Source organism: Protomyctophum parallelum (assembly GCF_964188405.1).
Source record: "Protomyctophum parallelum genome assembly, chromosome: 17".
In the NCBI taxonomy this organism is placed as follows: domain Eukaryota; kingdom Metazoa; phylum Chordata; class Actinopteri; order Myctophiformes; family Myctophidae; genus Protomyctophum; species Protomyctophum parallelum.
The window spans coordinates 9,645,339-9,667,779 of NC_139719.1; the positions used below are offsets into that span (position 1 = coordinate 9,645,339).

The 22,441-nt window shown below is 42.7% G+C and overlaps 1 protein-coding gene across 1 annotated transcript in view; it reads right to left on the reverse strand.

Moving 5' to 3' along the window:
* The window catches only part of LOC310874590 (GDNF family receptor alpha-1-like), a gene marked incomplete at both ends in the record, with an annotated part of 57,210 nt that overhangs the window by 20,380 nt on the left and 14,389 nt on the right, over positions 1-22,441 (reverse strand). Inside the window, 2 exons of the mRNA XM_083787446.1 lie at positions 1,139-1,311; positions 2,029-2,207. Coding sequence (XP_083643572.1) covers positions 1,139-1,311; positions 2,029-2,207 — 352 coding nt within the window. The remainder of the gene's footprint in view (positions 1-1,138; positions 1,312-2,028; positions 2,208-22,441) is intronic.

Here is a 22,441-nt window from a genome sequence, read left to right on the forward strand (position 1 = left end):
CGCAGGACTTGATGCATAGTGATTTCCACTTCCTGTTTCTCCGTTTCCGAGGGAAACTGCTTTCAAAATAAGGTGGTTCCCCGTTTAAATGAATGGCGGCGCTGAAGGGTTAGCTTGAAGACCAGTGTTTGTGGTCAACATTGTTGATTTTGACAGCAAATTCAGATGTAGTTGTAGTCATAGTCTTTTGAATGAAATTCCATTCAGTTTTAGTCGACTAAATAGCGTGTGATTTTAATGCAATGTTGTGACCTTGTAGATGTGCCTTTTCCAGAGCACCCGAGCACAACCAAAACATAAAATGCCTCTACTACTCTTCTCCACCCATTTTAGTTTAGTTTTTATTTGTTGACACCATTGCCAATATATGTGTATATTTAAATGAGTTCTCGTCAGTAAAAACAAAAGGTAGCGGACGCACATTGTGCATTATAGTTCAGTAGCCGTATAGCCTACAGCTGTGGGCAGTGGCGTGCACAGACATTTAGAGGGGCAGGTGCTCAAGTGAAAAAAAGGGCACCTTGTGCAGCGCATTTTGGGGCAGGAACCCATTTTGGTGCTTTATAGCTATTGAAAAATAGCAGATCTACAAGCTCATAGCGCGCCACCGAGTGGCGCGCTACGAGCTTGTAGGTCTGCTATTTTTTATTATCGAAGAACCACTGACATAGAAACATAGCTTTAGATTGTGGGGGCCTAAATAATATAGTAGAAGTGTTTTTTAATCAATATTTGATCAATGTCACCGCATGGTCCACACACTACAAATTAAGAAAAAAAGAAAAAAAGGTTTTTTTTTTTTTTTTTTTTTTAACCCATTCTGACCTGAGATCAGATTAAAAAAATGTCTAATACATCCTTACAGTTTCATTATTAACCCATTCTGACCTGAGATCAGATTCTAAAAGTGTCTTCGATTTTTCAAAAATAGCAGACCTACAAGCTCGTATCGCGCCACTCGGTGGCGCGATATGAGCTTGTAGATCTGCTATTTTTCAATAGCTAAAGCACGACATGATGCTAACACCAAATTGGGTTCCCGTACAGAATGGGTTAAGAGCACATTGCCAAAAGGGCAGGGGGTGCTCTAGCACCCCCTAGTGTCTATCTGTGCACGCCACTGGCTGTGGGAGTGTACCTGCAGATGTAGTTGGTCTTGCAGGAGTTCTGCACCGTCATACAGTTGGGCGTGTCTTTGTCCTCGTAGGAGCAGATGGGGACGATGGTCTGCCGCCTGCGCTCTGCGCACGCAGACAGGTCCCCCGGTGGACACGAGCAGAACAGCATGCCATAGCTGTGTTTAGGAGGGACCTGCGAACACGCACGCACACACACACGCACGCACGCACACACGCACGCACGCACGCACGCACACAAAAACAATAATGTGCCTATTGTGCACTAGGTCCACTCCAACTCAAGGTTATAAATAGTTTTGGAGTTGTCATTTTAGTTTTAGTATTTATTTATTTTCTAATTCATTTAAGTTTTTTAGAGCCGATTTGCTATAGCTTTTATTCTTAAAAATGCTAATAGTTTTAGTAAGATTGTATTAGTGTTGGTATTAGTTTTGTAAACTTACAACTTTGAAATCTTGTTTGAAATGACCATGCAAACCTGCCTAGCAGCGCCTACTGATGATGTCACTGGTAGACAGGTTTCTGAACTATCCAATAGCCCACCAATGAGACACAGAGAGAGTAGACAGAAATGGTGCCAGAAATAGTGCCAGAATTGTAGACTGTAGCTAGTTGGTTGGTCTACTATTTTTTGACAAGTGACACCGGTGTACAACTAATTATGAATCAGTATGAATCATAAAGACGCCAGTTGGTATTATGTAACCTGACTCCAGGATCCAAATGGAAAAAATTATAATGAATGGAGAAGAAAATCAGATTGGAGCGTGTGTGTGTGTGTGTGTGTTTAAGTTAAGTTTAAGTTCACTTAAATCTTCTCTTCTAAGGGAGCGAAGGGGGTCCCCAAATACATGTGATTTTTGGGGGTCCTGAGAACCACTGTATTCACCTTGTCAAAGAACTGCCGCAGGGCCTTGTGGCACTTGCGTTTGTTGCAGACCTCGGAGGCGGACACCCGGGTGGTGCAGGGGTTAATGTAGGCAGAGCGGTACTTCTTACACGTGTCGTTCAGGTTGCACGCCTTCGCCGCGTTCAGACAGCTGTTCTCCTTGTTGGAGGGAGGCTCTCCTAAAAGGGAGGGAGAGAGAGAGAGAGAGAGAGAGAGAGAGAAATATATTAGGTACACTATACTATAGTACTGTTTCCCAATCAGTGGGTCGGGACCATAGGCGGAGCTTGGCCAAGGACACCCGCAAGCGTGCGCGCGCAATTTTTTTTACCTTTATTTTATTATTTTAGCGTTTTTACAATGCCCTAATACCCAGGGGGCAAAGGGGGTTGACCTGCATTTGCCATGACCTCAAAGGTTGTCCACCAGAAATAGTATCTATGACCCCGTAGGATCACAACCTATATGGACAACCCGGTAAAATTTTAGCTGGAAGTCCAATATGGCCGCCGCAATATTGGCCCCTATTAGTTATAATGGGGGGGTGAATAGAGAATTTTTTTAAACCGAAACCAAAATCCACGAAACTTCTCAGGTTGATCAATGATATAAATATGAAAAAATATTGTATTGAAAGTTTCCATGAAATTCAATATGGCCGCCACAATATGGCCGCCACAATATTGGCACCCAGAAAATAGGTTTGGCTCTAACTTCTGAACCAGATGAGCTAGAAACGCAAACTCAGTGTCTATTTCATGTTTTCTGACCATGAGAGACTCAATGGAATACCTATTTTTATTATTGGGTGTGTCTGGACCCTTATTGTGCATATTTACAAGATGGTGGCTACCCGAAATAGTGCTTTACCATGATTTCTACCATGATTGTTGACTGTTTTAGCAAACACAAGCAATATTAATCCATTGGCTAAGATTTATGACACAGAAGGGACATATATCTTTGACCTTGCATATTGTCATTTCCCGTCAGATCCTACGTAGAGTTGTAGGAATGATTTCAGATAAAATCAGAGACCACAACAACAATGTATCTTAGAGATTACTTTACTATGGGACTGATACTATGGGATTGAATGGGACTGAATGGGAGTGACAGTCCCATAGTAACAGTACCTCCCATTCACTCCCATTCACTCTGAATGGGAGTGAATGGGAGTGACAGTCCCATAGTAACAGTACCTCCCATTCACTCCGATTCAGTCCCATTCACTCCCATTCACTTTTATTCACTCCCATTCAGTCCCATAGTAACAGTACACCCCATTCACTCCCATTCAGTCCCATTCACTCCCATCGTGTCAGTCCCATAGTAAGAGTACCTCCCATTCAGTCACATTCCCTCCCATTCACTCCCATAGTATCAGTCCCATAGTAACAGTACCTCCCTTTCACTCCCATTCAGTCTCATTCAGTCCCATAGTATCAGTAACTCCCATAGTATCAGTCCCATAGTAACAGTACCTCCCTTTCACTCCCATTCAGTCCCATTCACTCCCATAGTATCAGTCCCATACAGTACCTCCCATTCACTCTCATTCAGTCCCATGCACTCCCATAGTATCAGTCCCATAACTAAAAAATGTTGCATGGATGAACCTGGGACGTATCCTCAGTGATGTATCCTGAGGTCAACGGGGTTTCGGGTCTCTCAACATCATACCCCTCACTCAGGCAACCCAGCGGGGTTGATCAAGTCCCGACTTACGTCCTAGTAGCTATACCCTCAATCAGTCCCACTAGGGAAAAAACAGGGGCACACAATCCGTTGGAACTACTCCAGAACTACTCTGCCAGGGCTGGGAGGTACACTTCTGGCACATGGAGGGACTAGGCTCTGTGGGTTGTCTCCTGGTCGGGCCCCTCCTACGTCTCACCAGGTCCACTCCTGCTCTCACCAGGAGAGGAGCGAGGACCTGTGCGTTGCACCAGAGTCCCAGCACCAGACAGTTCATTCATGAGTGGTGGGCAATGGTTCCGCAGGGTCATGGTGCTGCGGTTCCGCTTGCTGCTTGCATGGCCCTCCCAAAGGCCTCACCGAGGGTTGTTGGACTTCATCTTCACAGAGGACACAGGCTGGGGCACTAACCCATACTGCTCACCCGGGTGCCGTCTACATTCCGGCTGTCACCCGTCTCTCCGGTGTCACCAGACTATACCTGGTTGTCACATACTGTAGTCTATTCCTATGAGTCACTATATAAATAGAAGAACTATAACTAAAAAACATTGCATGGATGCACCTGGGACATATCCTCAGTGATGTATCCTGAGGTCAACGGTGTTTCGGGTCTCTCAACATCATACCCATCACTTAGGCGACCCAGCCGGGAGTGATCAAGTCCCGACTTACGTCCCAGTAGCTACCCTCAATCAGTCCCACTAGGGAAAAACCAGGGGCACTCAATCTGTTGGAACTACTCCAGAACTACTCTGCCAAGGCTGGGAGGTACACTTCTGGCACATGGAGGGACTAGGCTCTGTGGTTCACTGGGTTGTCTCCTGGCCGGGTACTGTTACCCATAGTAACAGTACCTCCCTTTCACTCCCATAGTATCAGTCCCATAGTAACAGTACCTCCCTTTCACTCCCATTCAGTCCCATTCAGTCCCATTCTATCAGTCCCATAGTAACAGTACCTCCCATTCAGTCCCATTCACTCCCATTTTGAAAGGTGTGTTAAAATGGCTTAAGTCACATTTTATTATGACTTAGGCAAAATAATATGGCCTAAGTCTCCCTCTTGACATAGGCCATTGTTTTAATAGGGTGTAACAGGAAGGCCTTTTACATTAGGGCTCGGGCGATTTTACCAGACGTGGCCAGCATCACCAGGTGGTGATTTAGGCCAAAAAAAAGATTTGGCAAAAAATGACTTAGGCAATTAGTTTAATAAGGTGACGATATTCAAAACAGTCAACAATCATGGTAGAAATCATGGTAAAGCACTATTTCGGGTAGCCACTAGCCACCATCTTATAAATATGCACAATAAGGGGCCAGACACACCCAATAATAAAAATAGGTATTCCATTGAGTCTCTCATGGTCAGAAAACATGAAATAGACACTGATTTTGCGTTTCTAGCTCATCTGGTTCAGAAGTTAGAGACAAACCTATTTTCTGGGTGCTAATATTGTGGCGGCCATATTGTGGCGGCCATATTGAATTTCATGGAAACCTTCAATACAAAAGATGTTCATATTTATATCATTGATCAACCTGAGAAGTTTCGTGGATTTTGGTTTCGGTTTAAAATGTTGCCCTATTCACCCCCCATTATAACTAATAGGGGCCAATATTGCGGCGGCCATATTGGACTTCCAGCAAAAAATTGACCGGGTTGTCCATATAGGTTGTGATCCTACGGGGTCATAGATACTATTTCTGGTGGACAACCTTTGAGGTCATGGCAAATGCAGGTTTCCTAAAAAAGGGTGGTTTGCCCCCTGGGTATAACCCCTAAAAATGAGTTATTTAGGTAGTACAGCAGCTCACACACATACACACATGCACTACAGCCATACAGCGAGTCATCATATCATGATACGAGAGATGATTACAAACTACAGTCAGAAGCCAGAAGTTACGTTAAAAAAAAAAAAAAAAAAAAAACGTTTTTTTTTTTTGTTTTTTTTTGCGAACCCCCTCAAGCTCCGCCCATGGTCGGGACCAACATTGGGTCTCAGACCAATTTGTATTGGCTACGACTTGCGAGTAAATAATCGGTGCTAAACGAATGCTAGTTCCTTTCATTAACTCATGTCATACGCACAGTACGTACTCGCTATACTGCTTCTGAGATCTTGATTTAGGTGGTGAAACTGGTGGATCTGTGTCTGCAAAGGAACACGACATGTCAACCTGCTGCATCTCCTCGCTGCAAACGCAGCGGTGACCTTTCAGACTGCAGGTTGTACACGCGGATCTGCGCCAGCAGCACCGCCTCCTAATCTACTCTAGACTGAGGCTGGTTGTGTATAGTTATCCTTTCTTCCTTGTTCTCCTTTGCACTCTAATTACTCCCAACACTTATCCTGTCAGTGCCTGACGAATGTTCAGGCCACTTGCTCCGACTTTGCGCTTTTGTAAGTCGCTTGCGGACGAGGGCACTGCATTTGGAAACGCAAATTCAAACAAGTTGTTCTTTTTCCACCTCTGTTCTCTTCGTGTCACGCCTACAATAGCAAAGATGGAAATTGGCTAATATGGCTGGAGGGCGGGTGGGCGGACCACGCCGTCATGGTCATGTCAGCATGACGAATCGTCGCCATTACTCCGACGGTGCGTTGATTACCAACCCTGTCTCTAACTCCAACTGCACGCGAAGCCACGCTGTCAGACTAATGCTCAGCCATAACCATCAGCAGTGTACAGTGACTAAGTAAAGTACTGTACTTAAGTATAATTTTAATGTATTTGTACCATACTCCACTACATTTATTTGCAAACATTACTTGCTAGTTACTTTGTAGATTTTAATTAGTATTACAAAATATACTTCAACCCTATATATATTGCGGCCAAGGATTTCTTTTGTGATACTTTTGGTACTTTAAGTCAATTTTTATGTACTTTATTATATTTATGTACTTTTACTCAATTCAAGTACATTTTGATAAGGGGGTAGTTCTACATTGCAGTATTGATACTTTTACTTAAGTAAAAAAGTGTGTACTTTTTACCACCACTGATAACCATAGGCTATATAATCACCTTCAGACACGTCAAGTATGAAAACGATTGTTCGGCCCGGTTCTGGAGATATGCGAAGGATGGGTACACACAATCACTCACAGAGTGAATTATAATATCGTCTCTCTCGGGCGGAATCCTCATGAGTCCCAAGCAGTTACTTTTCAGGGTTCAAATTCAGAAGAGACACAGATCTACACACACACACACACACACACACACACACACGCACACACGCACACACGCACACACACGCACACACATACACACACAAATTAAAATGTTTAAGTGTTTGGCAATCTTTAGCCCCAAGTCAGGAGTTATAGGAGCTAAAATAAAGTGAGTTCGTAGATCAGCTTTTCTCAGTATGTGACGAGTATAAAGTAGACATAACTCCAACCCCTAAAGCACCTTGAAAGAATCCCATGGTCCCCAGCTAAATGATGAACCAAATGGACCCTCGTAGACCTTTAACTCTTGAGAGTGTAAAATGAGTCCATTTGGTTTCATTTCACGCTCTCAAGAGTTCAATGGTTAAACATATGCATTACTTAATTTTCAAGAAGTCTACACAATTAGGAGATGTAAAATAAATATTATTCCGATTATAACATTTGCCTTTTATCACTCACACACTATGGTACCAACATCAAAACAGCATGGAATTGTGCCTCAAATCCTATCCAAAAAGAACAACATATTCTTTAGGTTGGGGCTGAGAAGCTAAACCTCAATGGTGGTCTGTATGTGGCTCAAATGCCAAATACATAATGGACCACTACCTTAAAAGGTAACCTCTAAAATGTTTTATAATCCTAACCCCAACCGTCACCCAATCCGTGACGTTGTTAAAGAAGTCGTTCGGTGAGCACTTATAACACAGTTGAAACATCTTGACAACGTTACCATATTATCCACCGCAATTTAACCCATTCTGAACGGGCACCCGTTTTGGTGTCAGCATCATGTTATGCTTTAGCTATTTAAAAATAGCAGATCTACAAGCTCATATCGCGCCACCGAGTGGCGCGATACGAGCTTGTAGGTCTGCTATTTTTGTAAAAATCGAAGAACGACTGACATTTTTAGAATCTGATCTCAGGTCAGAATGGGTTAATCAGACCAGTGTGTGTCCAGTGGAAGCCTCGTATGAATCTGATCTCAGGTCAGAATGGGTTAAACACAAATACATTTGCCTTTTTGTCTGATATCCTCTAAATGATGACCTCAGCTACATTTCAACCCATAATCTAATAACGACGCTCATTACTGCACCAAATCAAATCATGAGAGAACTCAATATCACCCCATCTGCCAGTAACTGTGGCCCTGTGGTGCCCTAAGTATATAAGCTCACACCTGCATGGGCCAACCAGCAGCACCAGTACCGTAGAAATGCATGGCAGACAGGTGCGTCCATGCAGCTCTATATCCGCTTTCTGCAGTTTAGGAGACAGCCCCTAATTGTTAAAAGACAGTTATTAAATCGGAGTGACTTGTGGTTTCTAAAAGTCTGGTGAGGTCCGGAGGGCATTAGGTTTCACATCACACACTGTACATTACAGGTCGTATATGCAGTATGCCGTGGTCACCACATCATAATTAAGGGGGAAAGGTTAATTGTCGCTGTACGCTTGCACATACTGTACCTGCAATTTGAACCCATCCCATCTATTAACCACTTTAAACCCTATATACTTAGTTGACCGGATTCCCCCCGGGCTCCATTTGTTGACTATTCAAAAATAGAAGATATACAGTACAAGCTCATTGCACGTCACTTCATGCATTTGTCTATAGAGAGAAAATAATGTATTGTGAAAACTAGAAAAAGTGCCCTTCTGGGCACAGGTCTCCACCAGGATAGGAATGTAGGACATTGCAGCTTGCCTTCATCTGGTGGTTGGATAAAAGGGCAACAAAAGTAAATTATAGGTAAAAACACTTTTCGGCCAGTTATAGCGCCACCTTGAGGCTGAGTTGAAATTGTTCATGTGGCATTTCTTCCTCGGCCTAGTGGGAATGTGCGTGCACAATTTCACGGAAATCACGCGATGTGTTCATGATTTGCAGCATTTTGTTTGAAACTGAGCACTCCTGTGAACTTTGGAAGCCAATCTTAACCAATCAGGATGGAGTCTGAGAAATCTGAAAGACCCGTTTCGTTGAATGGCTCTAGAGAGACTGTGTACCAATTTGCGCGATGTTTGGACAAAATCTGTAGGTGTACTGTGCAAAAACTTGTTTTGCACAAAGCGGCCTCCTGGTGGCGCTATAACAGGCCGTTCTGGAAATTTTGGGGCAGAGGTTCATCGTTGGCATCCAGGGAGTGTGTGTGCAAAATTTGGCATCGACCGGGTTGTTTTGCACAAAGCGGCCTCCTGGTGGTGCTATAACAGGCCGTTCTGGAAATTTTGGGGCAGAGGTTCATCGTTGGCATCCAGGGAGTGTGTGTGCAAAACTTGGCATCGACCGGGTTCGGTGCCGGAGATTAGCTGCTCACGGACACACACACGGACGGACACACAGACGGACGGAGTGCAAAACATACTCTCCCCCCATGCCTTCGGCCTGGTGGAGACAATAAGCATCGTATTTGGACAACAAAGTTAACACTAGGAAGTCTGAAAAAATGTCACTACTACTCAGTCTGACTATTCCGGCCCAATCGACCGCTCTCCCCCTTTCTCCCCCGCACCACTCGTTCACACCTCTTCAGCTGGAGACGTCATTGTTGCCTACACGCACGCACTTTTCTTTTTTTTCCTTCCCTCTCTTATAAATACATTATTATACACCTAATGAAAATGTACACTTCACGGATTATATAGGCATATATTGCAACATAGCCATGGAAGAGTGTCGCGTTGCTGCCTTTTGTTGTTCTTTTTTTCCTTCCAAAAGAGCCAAGATCACTCGTCTTTTCTTGTGTGTTATCGATGTAATTAATATATGTGACCCCACGCGATGTACAGACTGCTTGACTAGGCATGTAAACATGACATAATTGTATTAATGTTTAAGTGTAATGATGTTATTGACCAGATTGTCCGTAGTCCTCCAGCCGTTAGCTTACAGTTGCTAATATTATAAGCTAACAACATTACTAAAGCCAATGTATTGCATTGAATGCGGCCTGTCCGAGGTAAATTACTTATACAAGTGAGTCGCGTTATATTTACCTAAATTACCAGCCAAAGTACATTCCAAATAAACAATTATTAGCCACGTTATGTTGTTATATCAGTTTAATTAATAAAAAACATCGCATTTCTTTGTCGTTCAAATACGGCCGTTAGCACTGTGAATTCAACATCCGGTGATGGGAGGATACGGATCGTGTATGTATTGTGTATGGAAATCAGCGCATACAGTGGGTGGGCTTTAGACCGGATGTAAGCCTTGCACACTAAATAGAAAAATATAGGCAACAGTCTGCAGCCTGGTGATACAAAAAATAAACTCCACACGTGAAATGCCACTGCATGTTGAGGAGAAACCCCAGCTCAGCTGCTGTTTATAACATCGCGCAGTTATTGAATTCATGAACATTTACATGCTTCCCTGAGAGGGAGAGAGAAAAAGGAAAGTTCCACGGGTCTGGTCGCTTGCAGAAAAGTTTACAGATAAAGAAGGACGGACAGGCTGAACTCTTTTGACTGACAAAGAGCTGGCGATATTGAGCCTATACTATATGCCAGAATAGGCTGTGAAACAAATTAATCCACAGCAGCAGGCCTACATACATTCCACGTCGCTTGCAGAAAGAACTGTTCTTTTGACTGACAAAACATTTAGAGGTTCGGGAGGTCTATCTGGTTGGAATTATTTCAAGCACTTTTTATTTTGTATCGCGCATCGGCAAGCATTCTCGCTTCATGGAAAGTAAATGTCGGGTCGAGTCTAACCGAGCATGCATTCAATAACATCCCCGCCCTCATCATGGATAATAATCATTGTATTCATATTCCTATTATCTTATCAAAATAATAAACAAATTCCAAGTTAATTAACCAGCCAAACGTATATGATTTAATTCGTTGGACATGGAATGCAGGCTTGAACAATGCCGTCTCCAGTTGTCTGTGTTGTGTTCTTTTTTTTTCTCCACCCCTCTTTTCTTTAAATCATAACTCGCTCATTTTTTGCTCATTTAAAAAAAAATCAAAATACCATGTAAACTACGGAATTGGGGCTTTCATTTGGTATATAGATCGGTTGTGTAGGCCCTCTCTACGAAACGATATCAAGTGAAAAGGAAATGTCGGGGAATCGGTTTATAAAAGACACCATTATCAAGCAGCGCAAACAAAAGGCGAGTGGGGGAGAAAGGGGGACGGCGGTCGATTGTGCTGATTATAGCCAGACTGAGTAAGAGATATATGCCTAAAATCATATTTACAAAACGTTTCAAATGGAGAAAAAAAACAGAGATGATTTCAATTGAATATTTAGACAAAGTCATGCAATGGGAACTTTCTCTGGATTCCATGGGCTAAGAAAATAAACTTTTAAATCTCAAATCCGGTCAGAACGGCTGCTCCGACGTCGTAGTGTTAAGGCTCATACATAGTCTGGATTTACGGTGGTGGGGTGACCACCGAACTACAACATGACGTCACGAGCCGCGGTGAAGAGCAAACCACCGCCACCGCTCCAGCCCTTCTCTCTGTTTTTACTCGCCACCGCTCAACGTTATTTCAGCTCCGGTGGTCAGCTCACCACCGGAGCGGTGGTCACCTTACCACCAAAAATCCAGACTATGAATAGGCCTTGAAAGTGCCACTTCATCCCTTTTGCAACCAGATCTTATTTGAATGATGCTTGGGAGACAAGCAACACTTTCCTGGGTGTAATATGTGGGTAATATGAGTTTTTAGATATTTTTGTATTTCAAAGTATCCATGGGCTCCATGATGTCATGGACACTGGGCTCACTTCCTTCCTGGACTACAATTCCCATAATGCTTTGATCCACTGCTCCTCCTTGTGGATAGGGGGAGGGCTGTTTTACTGAGACACAAGGGCCCAATCCCAATCCACTCCCTTGCTGACTCAATGAGCCCTCACTGACTTAGCTGCGTGTTCATGTGAAGTCTGCAAGGGCTTGAGGGATGTCCCATTTGAAATCGGTAAATCAGTGAGGGCTCAGCCCCTCCCCTTTATGTGCCCTTTGCCAAAGTCAGCATCGATGCTGACTTTAGCAAAGAAATTACCCACAGTTCATAGCGTTACCAGGGGAATGATGGGGATCCTCCGAACGTCAATCATTTAAGTATGCAAATTAGTTATGTATCGCAGTTAGAATGTCAACAAACACAATGGTGCTTTCTCACTGTTCTCAAAGGGAGACGGAATGGAAGGATAGGCTATATATTTAATAATAATAAGGGAAACAACCCATATCACACAGGAAAGTGTATTTATGAAACTAATAATAAAACGATCAGCTTAAATACTAAAATAGACGTGATAGACATGTATAAATAGGCCAAGCATGTAGGTAGGCACTGGCTGTGAATAAGGACAGTGCTGCAAAGTGTCATGAATGGCGGACTCATCTTCAAAGGGCTGTCCCATTTCTTTGGAGCCCAATTTGGGCCCTTGCAGCCTCTCACCCTCAAGCACTTACAGCTGACGTCATTAAATAACCTCTAAGACCCGCATTAATTTCTACTTGCAAAAAATAGATTTCAACCTTACTACTACTTTGTAATACTAGGACTGAGACTAAAAAATATGTTAAAAAAATAAAAAATAAATAAAGTTTGATGAAAAATGTATAATAATTATATAATAATTATCTAATAATATAATAAATTAATCATTTACATTTGGGGGATATCTTTCACAATAATGAATAAAACATGTTCTAGACATTCTAATGATCACAAAAAAACATATATTACAATTATTTTACCTACTTTTATTAGGGTAAAGGTCAAAAGTCTTAGGTTAAAAGTCCAGACATTTTTAATTTGTGTGCATTTCAGCCTCTGTGGGGGGGTATTTATATGCAACTATCATGACCAATGGCATTGAAATGGCATTGCAATGAACATCACTGATGACGTTTAGGTGAAAAAAGAACAGAAAAAAATAATGATAATTTAGTAATTAATTAAAATAAAATTGTTGCTAAAAAGCAACGCTGGGTCTTAGAGGGTTAAAGTCAATGAGGGTCCAGGGCTCAGGGCTTGAGGGAGGCAATTGGGATTGGGCCCATGTAGTCCAGGAAATAAGTGACATCATGGAGCCCATGGACACTTTGAAAGACTGAAATATCTAAAAACACATATTACCCATATAAAAACCCCCAGGAAAGTGTTTCTTGTCTCATTAAAATAAGCAAAAGGGGTGAAGTGGCCCTTTAATTTAAGGAACAACTGTGTACTTTAATCTGTAGTGTACTCTGGGAGCTTGCACAAAAATATTGAAAATGTGGTAAAAAAAAGAGACAAAAAGAAGGAAAAAAAAGATGGCTGTTAGTGTCCGTAGCCTAAAACATACATACATTTGGGTGTCCTTGACAAGTTTTAGAAACCCTGCCCTAACCCACTGCTACCTATAGATAACATATAAAGTACAACTTCCTTATTATCGTCAATGTATGTTTCTTCATGAATTAATGCCATGTTTGATCATCAAAAAAAAAAAAAAAAATCGCAACTTTCCTGAAATGACACTGCATAAAATCACGTAAAAACCTGCATATTTCATGACGAAATCAAGGATTCTTGCCAGCATTTTTCTGGAGGGTCTAAGCTTCTGATGCAAGCCTATATGTTCCATCTAACATGTAAGGGACTGGTGGTAAATGGCCTATAGCCCTCAGTGGCACATAGACGCCTGTGAAAGAACATATATTACTGCTAATAAGCTGAGTTTCACGACTCGAGTTTCACCGACGTTTTATGAGCGAGGCGGACATCACAATGGGGGACCATATAAGCATCTCATATTCTCTGTATTAGCAAGCACACCACCTGAGGACACAATCATCATTAGTCTCTTAGGATTAGGATTCCCATCAAGCCATTATGTCCGAGTGAAGCATAGCCTAGATCTGCAAGCTCACAGCGCATGACGGCTGTGACACGCTGTGAGCTTGTAGATCGGAAGCCAAGTATTTAACTCGGGTTTTCTTCGGGCTGTGTCGGAAAAGGTTTTTTGTGTCAGGCTGATTTTTTTTTTAACAGGTCACGGGGGTCAGATTCCGCAGTGCTCGTCAGCCGTTGTTGTTGTTGTCACCTGTCACTTATCCTGGGTATCAAAGCTTGGCCCCGGTGGCCTGGCTTCGGGGGGGGAGGGGGGGGGCGGGTTGGGTTGCAACGTGACACTGAGGGGTTTGTTCTGGAGAGAGCAGGAGAGAGAGAGCGGTGGGGTTTGAAGATGGGAGGGAACACTTTCGCCTTCTGTCTCTGAACCGGTGGGGTTGGGATAGAAAAGTGGGTTGTTGATGAATGACATTTGTACAATTTGTGACATTTTGACAACACTGACTGACACCACAAATTATAATAGTAATAATAATTTGGTCCGTACTCATTTCGTTTAATTTTAATAAATTTTGCCCATGCTATAGGAGAGCCGATCTACAAGCTCACATGAGCTGAGCTTGTAAATCTGTTTTCTGTGCACGACACCGGCACACAACTAAGCCATAACTCCGAGCCTAATCTCTACCTGGCATTTTTAAACAACACAGTATGTCTCACATTCTTCTATATTTGTGCATGGGCCCTCGCACACGCATGCACAGCTACTGTAGAGTACAAGGCAAGCGCTGCTTCTGGGAAATGAGTCCATTTTTCATGGCTTGGCACGTTAGTCTAGAGAACAGTGTAGAGAAAGTGCTCATCATAATTACCATAATTCTGCAGTGACATTTCCGCTCTGTTCATTTAACTGGACCCCATTTGACACTGTCTGGGTGTCTGAGTTTGAGATGTACAGTACGCCCGAAGAACCACGTCGTCAAATGCAGCGATGGGACATTCTAAAAATACCGGTGGTGACGCTCAGGGGGCGATTCGTCTCATTCGCTGGAGGATTCTATACCACTCCCCATCTACGCGTCGTGTTGTATTTAATGGCCCGACGTACCATTGTCTGCGCCTCGCCCCTCTCCTCCCTCTCTCGTCTCCTTGCAATACGTCTTCTCAAAACACAGTTCAGGGTGACACTCCGCTCGGTGCTCTATATTATACCCATGAAGGACCCCCAGTTTGATGTGCCCTAGGCCCACGGGCCCCCAGGACTCTGCCAGTGACGCGGCTTCATTCGGTTCCATCTGTACACTCTCAGAACTAGAGACACGTAACGGGGTCCATTTGTAGACTCAATGTACAGTAACTCAGCCTATATCTGCCTCCCTCGCAAGACAGATTGAAATTTCTCCAACAAGCTCCTGGTTTAAGTAAAGGTTAAAACACGCATATCCGTTTTGTGAAGTATTGCACTGGCTCATTTTGCAGACAGCAGGGGACGGGGTAATTATCACACTGATTGTTGGCACAATGACGGGAAAAGAAAACCAACTATTGAAGTCAAATAGCAGCAGCTGCTGCCCCATTAAACCAGGATTAATGGACAGATCAGATTGATAGCAGGGTTGGGAGATGGCATGTGGGGGCTAAGTGTAACATAATAGTGCAATATCAACGCTCCGAATAAAGGAGATATTTCCTTTCAGCGGTGGTTCTTTGAGGGGTCCTTGGGGGAGGGGTAACTTCCAACGTATTGATAGTCGGGGCCGCTTTTATGCACAGGCAAACTAGGCAAATGCCTATGCTCTGTCATTCGGGGGTCGACACCCGTGCAAAAAAGAAAGAGAAAAAATGTCAACACGGCCCTGATAGTTATAGCAGCCAAATGGACCCGTACACATCTGTAACTCTGTTTATTGTCTCTGTATGGAACATACAACAAACATATTAGCTCATCCGCTAAATAAAAAATGCCGTCGACAAGGAAATGCAGGATGATAAGTAACATTATGCCATGAACTGTGTCCGTCATCAAGTCATCATAGTGTGTTAAATTAAAGCATCCAATACTGTACATACAATAATAAGTCTTAAGATAAAGATCTTGGGGAACCAGCCACTGCACTTAGCATCATAAACAAAGAGAACAGAGTGTGTGTGTGTGTGTGTGTGTGTGTGTGTGCTTCACCAATGCCGTCACAGTTCTTGGAAGAAGCTGTATTCCAGTCACTTCATCGTGACACATAATATGGAGAGAATGGGATTATGAATAAGAGTGTAAGAAAGTGTGTGTGTGTGTGTGTGTGTGTGTGCGCGCGCATGTGTGCGTGCTTGCATGCGTGCGCTCTGTTCATAACACCTGTAGCATCACCATACCCGGAAATTATGCTGGAATGCCTACTGACTGGCAAAAAACTACTTTCTGGCCTTGACTCGATCAGCCATTCACTTCATGCATGCACATACCCTCTATTGACGGCATAATAAGTCATGTTCCATAATATGCAACGACAACAGATGCTAAAGCCTCGTTCCCGCAGCGACGCTTCGTGCCAATAATTACTGTAAAGCACACCCTCTCGTGTAATACTGCTTCAGTGTAAACATCCCTGGACATAACGCTATAGTATGTCGCAGGGACATTGATATTGACACTGACAAGTTCAACCCTTGATGCTGCGTACAAAGCAAGGACGCATTGGGTCCTATTTGTATAGTATTTGGTATGACCCGGCCGGGGACTCAAACCCTGACCTGGCTCCCAGGCTCAGGGCGGAGTCTCTAACCAGTAACCACAAGGCCACTGAGCTTGTACATCAGCCCATAATGTATTGTTGTTGTGGCGAAACGACATCGTGATGCAACAGGGTTTAACCGATTCTGACCTTAGATCAGATTCATACGAGGTTTCCACTGGACACACACTGGTCTGATTAACCCATTCTGACCTGAGATCAGATTCTAGAATTCTTTTTCAAAAATAGCAGACCTACAAGCTCATATCGTGCCACTCGGTGGCGCGATATGAGCTTGTAGATCAAAATGTTACATCTGGCCCCCTGTCAAAAACAGCTAAAATCCCTAAAACGAAAGAAAGCAGCAGCAGCAAAAAAAAAAAAAAAAGAACACTCATCTTTTACTTTCTCTGTTAACCTAAAACATGAACCGTGGTTGAAAAAAACTAAAGTTGTCCTTTAACTGCTACGTTCATAATGTATTTTTGTAAGTTTGGGTCCAGGGCAGACACCACATTTATCTTTTGGGTCTCAAGCTAAAAATGTTTGCGAAACACTCTTGTAAAGCATGGCATGGTTTGACTCTATCTGCATACAATACACGGAAATACACTTGGCCACTAAATGGAATTTTTTTATCTTTCACTGCACTCAAATGCATCATTATATCTTCCAAAAAAATTCCAATGTTCAAAAACCTTTGAATACATCGATTTGCATATTTGTAAACAGGTCTTTAGAGAGCACGGAAAACCATAGCGTCAGAGCGACATTATAAGTCAAGTCCTAGTAACAAAACAATCAACATGCACTTCATGCACACAGACAGCAGAGCGCTCCTTAGCGACGCGCCATTAATCTTTTAACCCATTCTGAACTGAGATCAGATTCATACGAGGTTTCCGCCGGACACACACTGGTCTGATGAACCCATTCTGACCTGAGATCAGATTAGAAAAATGTCAGTCGTTCTTCGATTTTTCAAAAAATAGCAGACCTACAAGCTCGTATCGCGCCACTCGGTGGCGCGATATGAGCTTGTAGATCTGCTATTTTTAAATAGCTAAAGCATAACATGACGCTGACACCAAAATGGGTGCCCGTTCAGAATGGGTTAACCTCTGGCAAGTTATTACATGCACTTTAACAACGCCACAACAATTATGGGCAACTCACTATTATCTGCAGACAACAAAAGGACAGGCAGAATATGGCTGAGGGGACAGCAAAATGAGCATGTAATTAATGTTCACCTTCACTGCAGGCAGCCACAACACCACTCCTCTCTGGGAAGGATGTTCTGTTCTCTCGCGTCACATTCAGAAGGCAGCTAGTATAGCTAGAAACTGGTGTGTCTGTCCGGGACCCCCAAATTGAGGCATATTAGCCTGGTAAGCCCGCGGACCCCCCTCCACATTTGAAAATATATACCAGATGGCTATATTATAGCAGTGATTTTTAACTATCTTTATTTCAAGGACCTACCAGTTTGATCAAAACTAGACTAAAATGTTAGGGAGGAACTGGTGGAGAAGAGGTCCAGTAGAATTTAAAATGAAAGTAATTTTATGTTTGGGTGCTGCACTCTGACAATAGCAGATCCATAAGCTCACAACGTCTCATGCTTCGGCGCGTTGTCAGCTTGTAGATCTGCTATTTTCGGCATGCAACCAAGTCAAAATACAACAGTTTAGTGTTCTAATTCTAAACATATGTATATGACTGACTTTTGATTGTGTACTGAAAGTCTGAAACAAATATAGAGAAACGTGTTTAGTGTTTAAAAAGTGTAACCGGCGATTAAACATGATCTTCTGTGTATAATCTAAACACTGTGACACGTTTAAATAGTGTTACAAATAAGTGTTCAGAACCTTAACCCATTCTGACCGGGCACCCATTTTGGTGTCGGCATCATGTTATGCTTTAGCTATTTAAAAATAGCAGATCTACAAGCTCATATCGCGCCACCGAGTGGCGCGATACGAGCTTGTAGGTCTGCTATTTTTTTTTTATCGAAGAACGACTGACATTTCTAGAATCTGATCTCAGGTCAGAATGGGTTCATCAGACCAGCGTGTGTCCGGTGGAAACCTGGTATGAATCTGATCTCAGGTCAGAATGACTAAAACCCTTGGATTTAGTCAGTGTGTTGTGGGGTGACAGTGGCGTGCACTGATCCGTCATCTGAGCTGAAATGATCCTTGACCTTTGACACATGGCACATCTCCCTGGGCTGTATTTTGCGTATCTTAAGTACCAGGTCTTATTACTTAACTTAAGACCTGGAGGCGTGGTCAATGCCATTTGGCTATTCTGAGTGGCCAAAGAGCATTGGCCACGCCTCCAGGTCTTAAGTTAAGTAATAAGACCTGGTACTTAAGACGTGCAAAATACAGCCCTACTGTGTCTTATCATCCACGGAAATTAAAAAGGCGTATGCAGCCATTTCCCCAACCACCTGCACACACGCACGCACACTCTAAATAAATCCATTATCTCCATACTGTATGCGTCGGGACTAAGTGACTTGAAAACAACAGCTTCTTACAAGAACTGTGACAGCATTGGTGAAAACAACAGCTTCTTACAAGAACTGTGACAGCATTGGTGAAAACAACAGCTTCTTACAAGAACTGTGACAGCATTGGTGAAAACAACAGCTTCTTACAAGAACTGTGACAGCATTGGTGAACTCATCACTTCATTCGAGCAACGCGCGCACACACGAACACACACACACACACACACACACACACACACACACACACACACACACACACACACACACACACACACACACACGGTCCCTATAGGGCTCCCAAGTAAAAAGATTAATATGAACCAAATGGACCCTTATGGTCAGACTATCAAAGCTTCGGCTCCATTCTAACCCATTACAAAGGGGGAGGGGAACTGATTCTCCCTAACCAATCACTAGAGATCACCGTAAGTTCGGGGGCCACTCGTCACGCCAACCTGTTACAGCATCATTGAAACGTGAGGGACATTTTGAGTACAATGGGGTTTAGATCAACCTGTTACAGCATCATTGAAACGTGGGGGACATTTTGAGTACAATGGGGTTTAGATCAACCTGTTACAGCATCATTGAAACGTGAGGGACATTTTGAGTACAATGGGGTTTAGATCAACCTGTTACAGCATCATTGAAACGTGGGGGACATTTTGAGTACAATGGGGTTTAGATCAACCTGTTACAGCATCATTGAAACGTGAGGGACATTTTGAGTACAATGGGGTTTAGATCAACCTGTTACAGCATCATTGAAACGTGAGGGACATTTTGAGTACAATGGGGTTTAGATCAACCTGTTACAGCATCATTGAAACGTGAGGGACATTTTGAGTACAATGGGGTTTAGATCAACCTGTTACAGCATCATTGGAACGTGAGGGACATTTTGAGTACAATGGGGTTTAGATCAACCTGTTACAGCATCATTGAAACGTGGGGGACATTTTGAGTACAATGGGGTTTAGATCAACCTGTTACAGCATCATTGAAACGTGAGGGACATTTTGAGTACAATGGGGTTTAGATCAACCTGTTACAGCATCATTGAAACGTGGGGGACATTTTGAGTACAATGGGGTTTAGATCAACCTGTTACAGCATCATTGAAACGTGAGGGACATTTTGAGTACAATGGGGTTTAGATCAACCTGTTACAGCATCATTGAAACGTGAGGGACATTTTGAGTACAATGGGGTTTAGATCAACCTGTTACAGCATCATTGAAACGTGAGGGACATTTTGAGTACAATGGGGTTTAGATCAACCTGTTACAGCATCATTGGAACGTGAGGGACATTTTGAGTACAATGGGGTTTAGATCAACCTGTTACAGCATCATTGAAACGTGGGGGACATTTTGAGTACAATGGGGTTTAGATCAACCTGTTACAGCATCATTGAAACGTGAGGGACATTTTGAGTACAATGGGGTTTAGATCAACCTGTTACAGCATCATTGAAACGTGAGGGACATTTTGAGTACAATGGGGTTTAGATCAACCTGTTACAGCATCATTGAAACGTGAGGGACATTTTGAGTACAATGGGGTTTAGATCAACCTGTTACAGCATCATTGGAACGTGAGGGACATTTTGAGTACAATGGGGTTTAGATCAACCTGTTACAGCATCATTGAAACGTGAGGGACATTTTGAGTACAATGGGGTTTAGATCAACCTGTTACAGCATCATTGAAACGTGAGGGACATTTTGAGTACAATGGGGTTTAGATCAACCTGTTACAGCATCATTGAAACGTGAGGGACATTTTGAGTACAATGGGGTTTAGATCAACCTGTTACAGCATCATTGAAACGTGAGGGACATTTTGAGTACAATGGGGTTTAGATCAACCTGTTACAGCATCATTGAAACGTGAGGGACATTTTGAGGACAATGGGGTTTAGATCAACCTGTTACAGCATCATTGAAACGTGAGGGACATTTTGAGTACAATGGGGTTTAGATCAACCTGTTACAGCATCATTGAAACGTGAGGGACATTTTGAGTACAATGGGGTTTAGATCAACCTGTTACAGCATCATTGAAACGTGAGGGACATTTTGAGTACAATGGGGTTTAGATCAGTGGCTCTCAAACCTGTGACCATGCATGTTTGCCCGGGATCCAAGCTAGTGAAAAGAGACGATTTGACTATTTTCACTATTTCTTAAACAATATTTGTTTCTTGTTTATGGAATTTATTAGATTTTTCTTTTTTCTTTTTATTAATTTGTTTTGAATTCATGGAAGATTTTCCTTTTTGGGGGAATGTTTTTTTTTGAAAATGTTTTGAAATAAAAACAAAGACCTAGCCAACAGCATGGCTGTCCATACAAGCAGGAGAAGAGATGATCTACCTCATTCTACCGTATCTATCTAGCCCACCAAAACAAACATAATGTACTTTTGCGTCGCATTATGGATAGCGACAGAAACATTTCATGGATATAATTAAACAATTGTTCCCCTGGGCCTGTGCACAGCACTCACTTACTCCAGGTAAGAACATAAAACTGATCTGAAGCTGCACTTTCACTTTGTGTTGACTTATCTCCTCAGTCCTCAGTCCTGCAGCCCCACAATGGAGAAATGATCTCATCTGTCACTAACCTCTCTACAATGCCATGTTATTCAATATTAGTTTAGCACAAAATATAGGCTTTTCTAAACCAAGCCCTTATTCAGGCTGTCATTGTATTTTCTGTGAAATAACTCACAGTTTAACCCAGTGATCCTCAGCCAAGGACCCCCAAATTAAATGCATATTCATTAGCCTAGGTTTCATTATGATTTTCATCTCTGGAAATCTGTTTAGAATATTTTACAACAGTAGCTACTTATATTTTGTTATTTAAAGCTGTGATTATTTATTTAAAGAAGCACTGTTCTGAACCAATGTTCGCCTTGAAATAAAAAATAAAATAATGTAATCACCCTTAATCCTCAATTATGATGAGTTAGCATCATGTTATGCTTTAGCTATTTAAAAATAGCAGATCTACAAGCTCATATCGCGCCACCGAGTGGCGCGATACGAGCTTGTAGGTCTGCTATTTTTGAAAAATCGAAGAGCGACTGACATTTTTAGAATCTGATCTCAGGTCAGAATAGGTTCATCAGACCAGTGTGTGTCCGGCGGAAACCTCGTATGAATCTGATCTTAGGTCAGAATGGGTTAATTGATGGCCTTCATGCCCTGACACTCGGCCTTGTGCCCTCAAAACGTTGACCACATTAAAGGCCAAGTGGCCTTGCCCCTAAAAGGATGAAATTCCAGGCCTGGTTCGCAGCCACATTATATATGGGTACCAACCATAGACTGTAAAAAATATATGGACAAAGCGTTCTCCGCCTCCGGGTCTGATATGGACGTAAAATGAAGCCTGTCAGTCCTTGAATTGTAAATCGCCATCTTTCTAGATCCGTTTG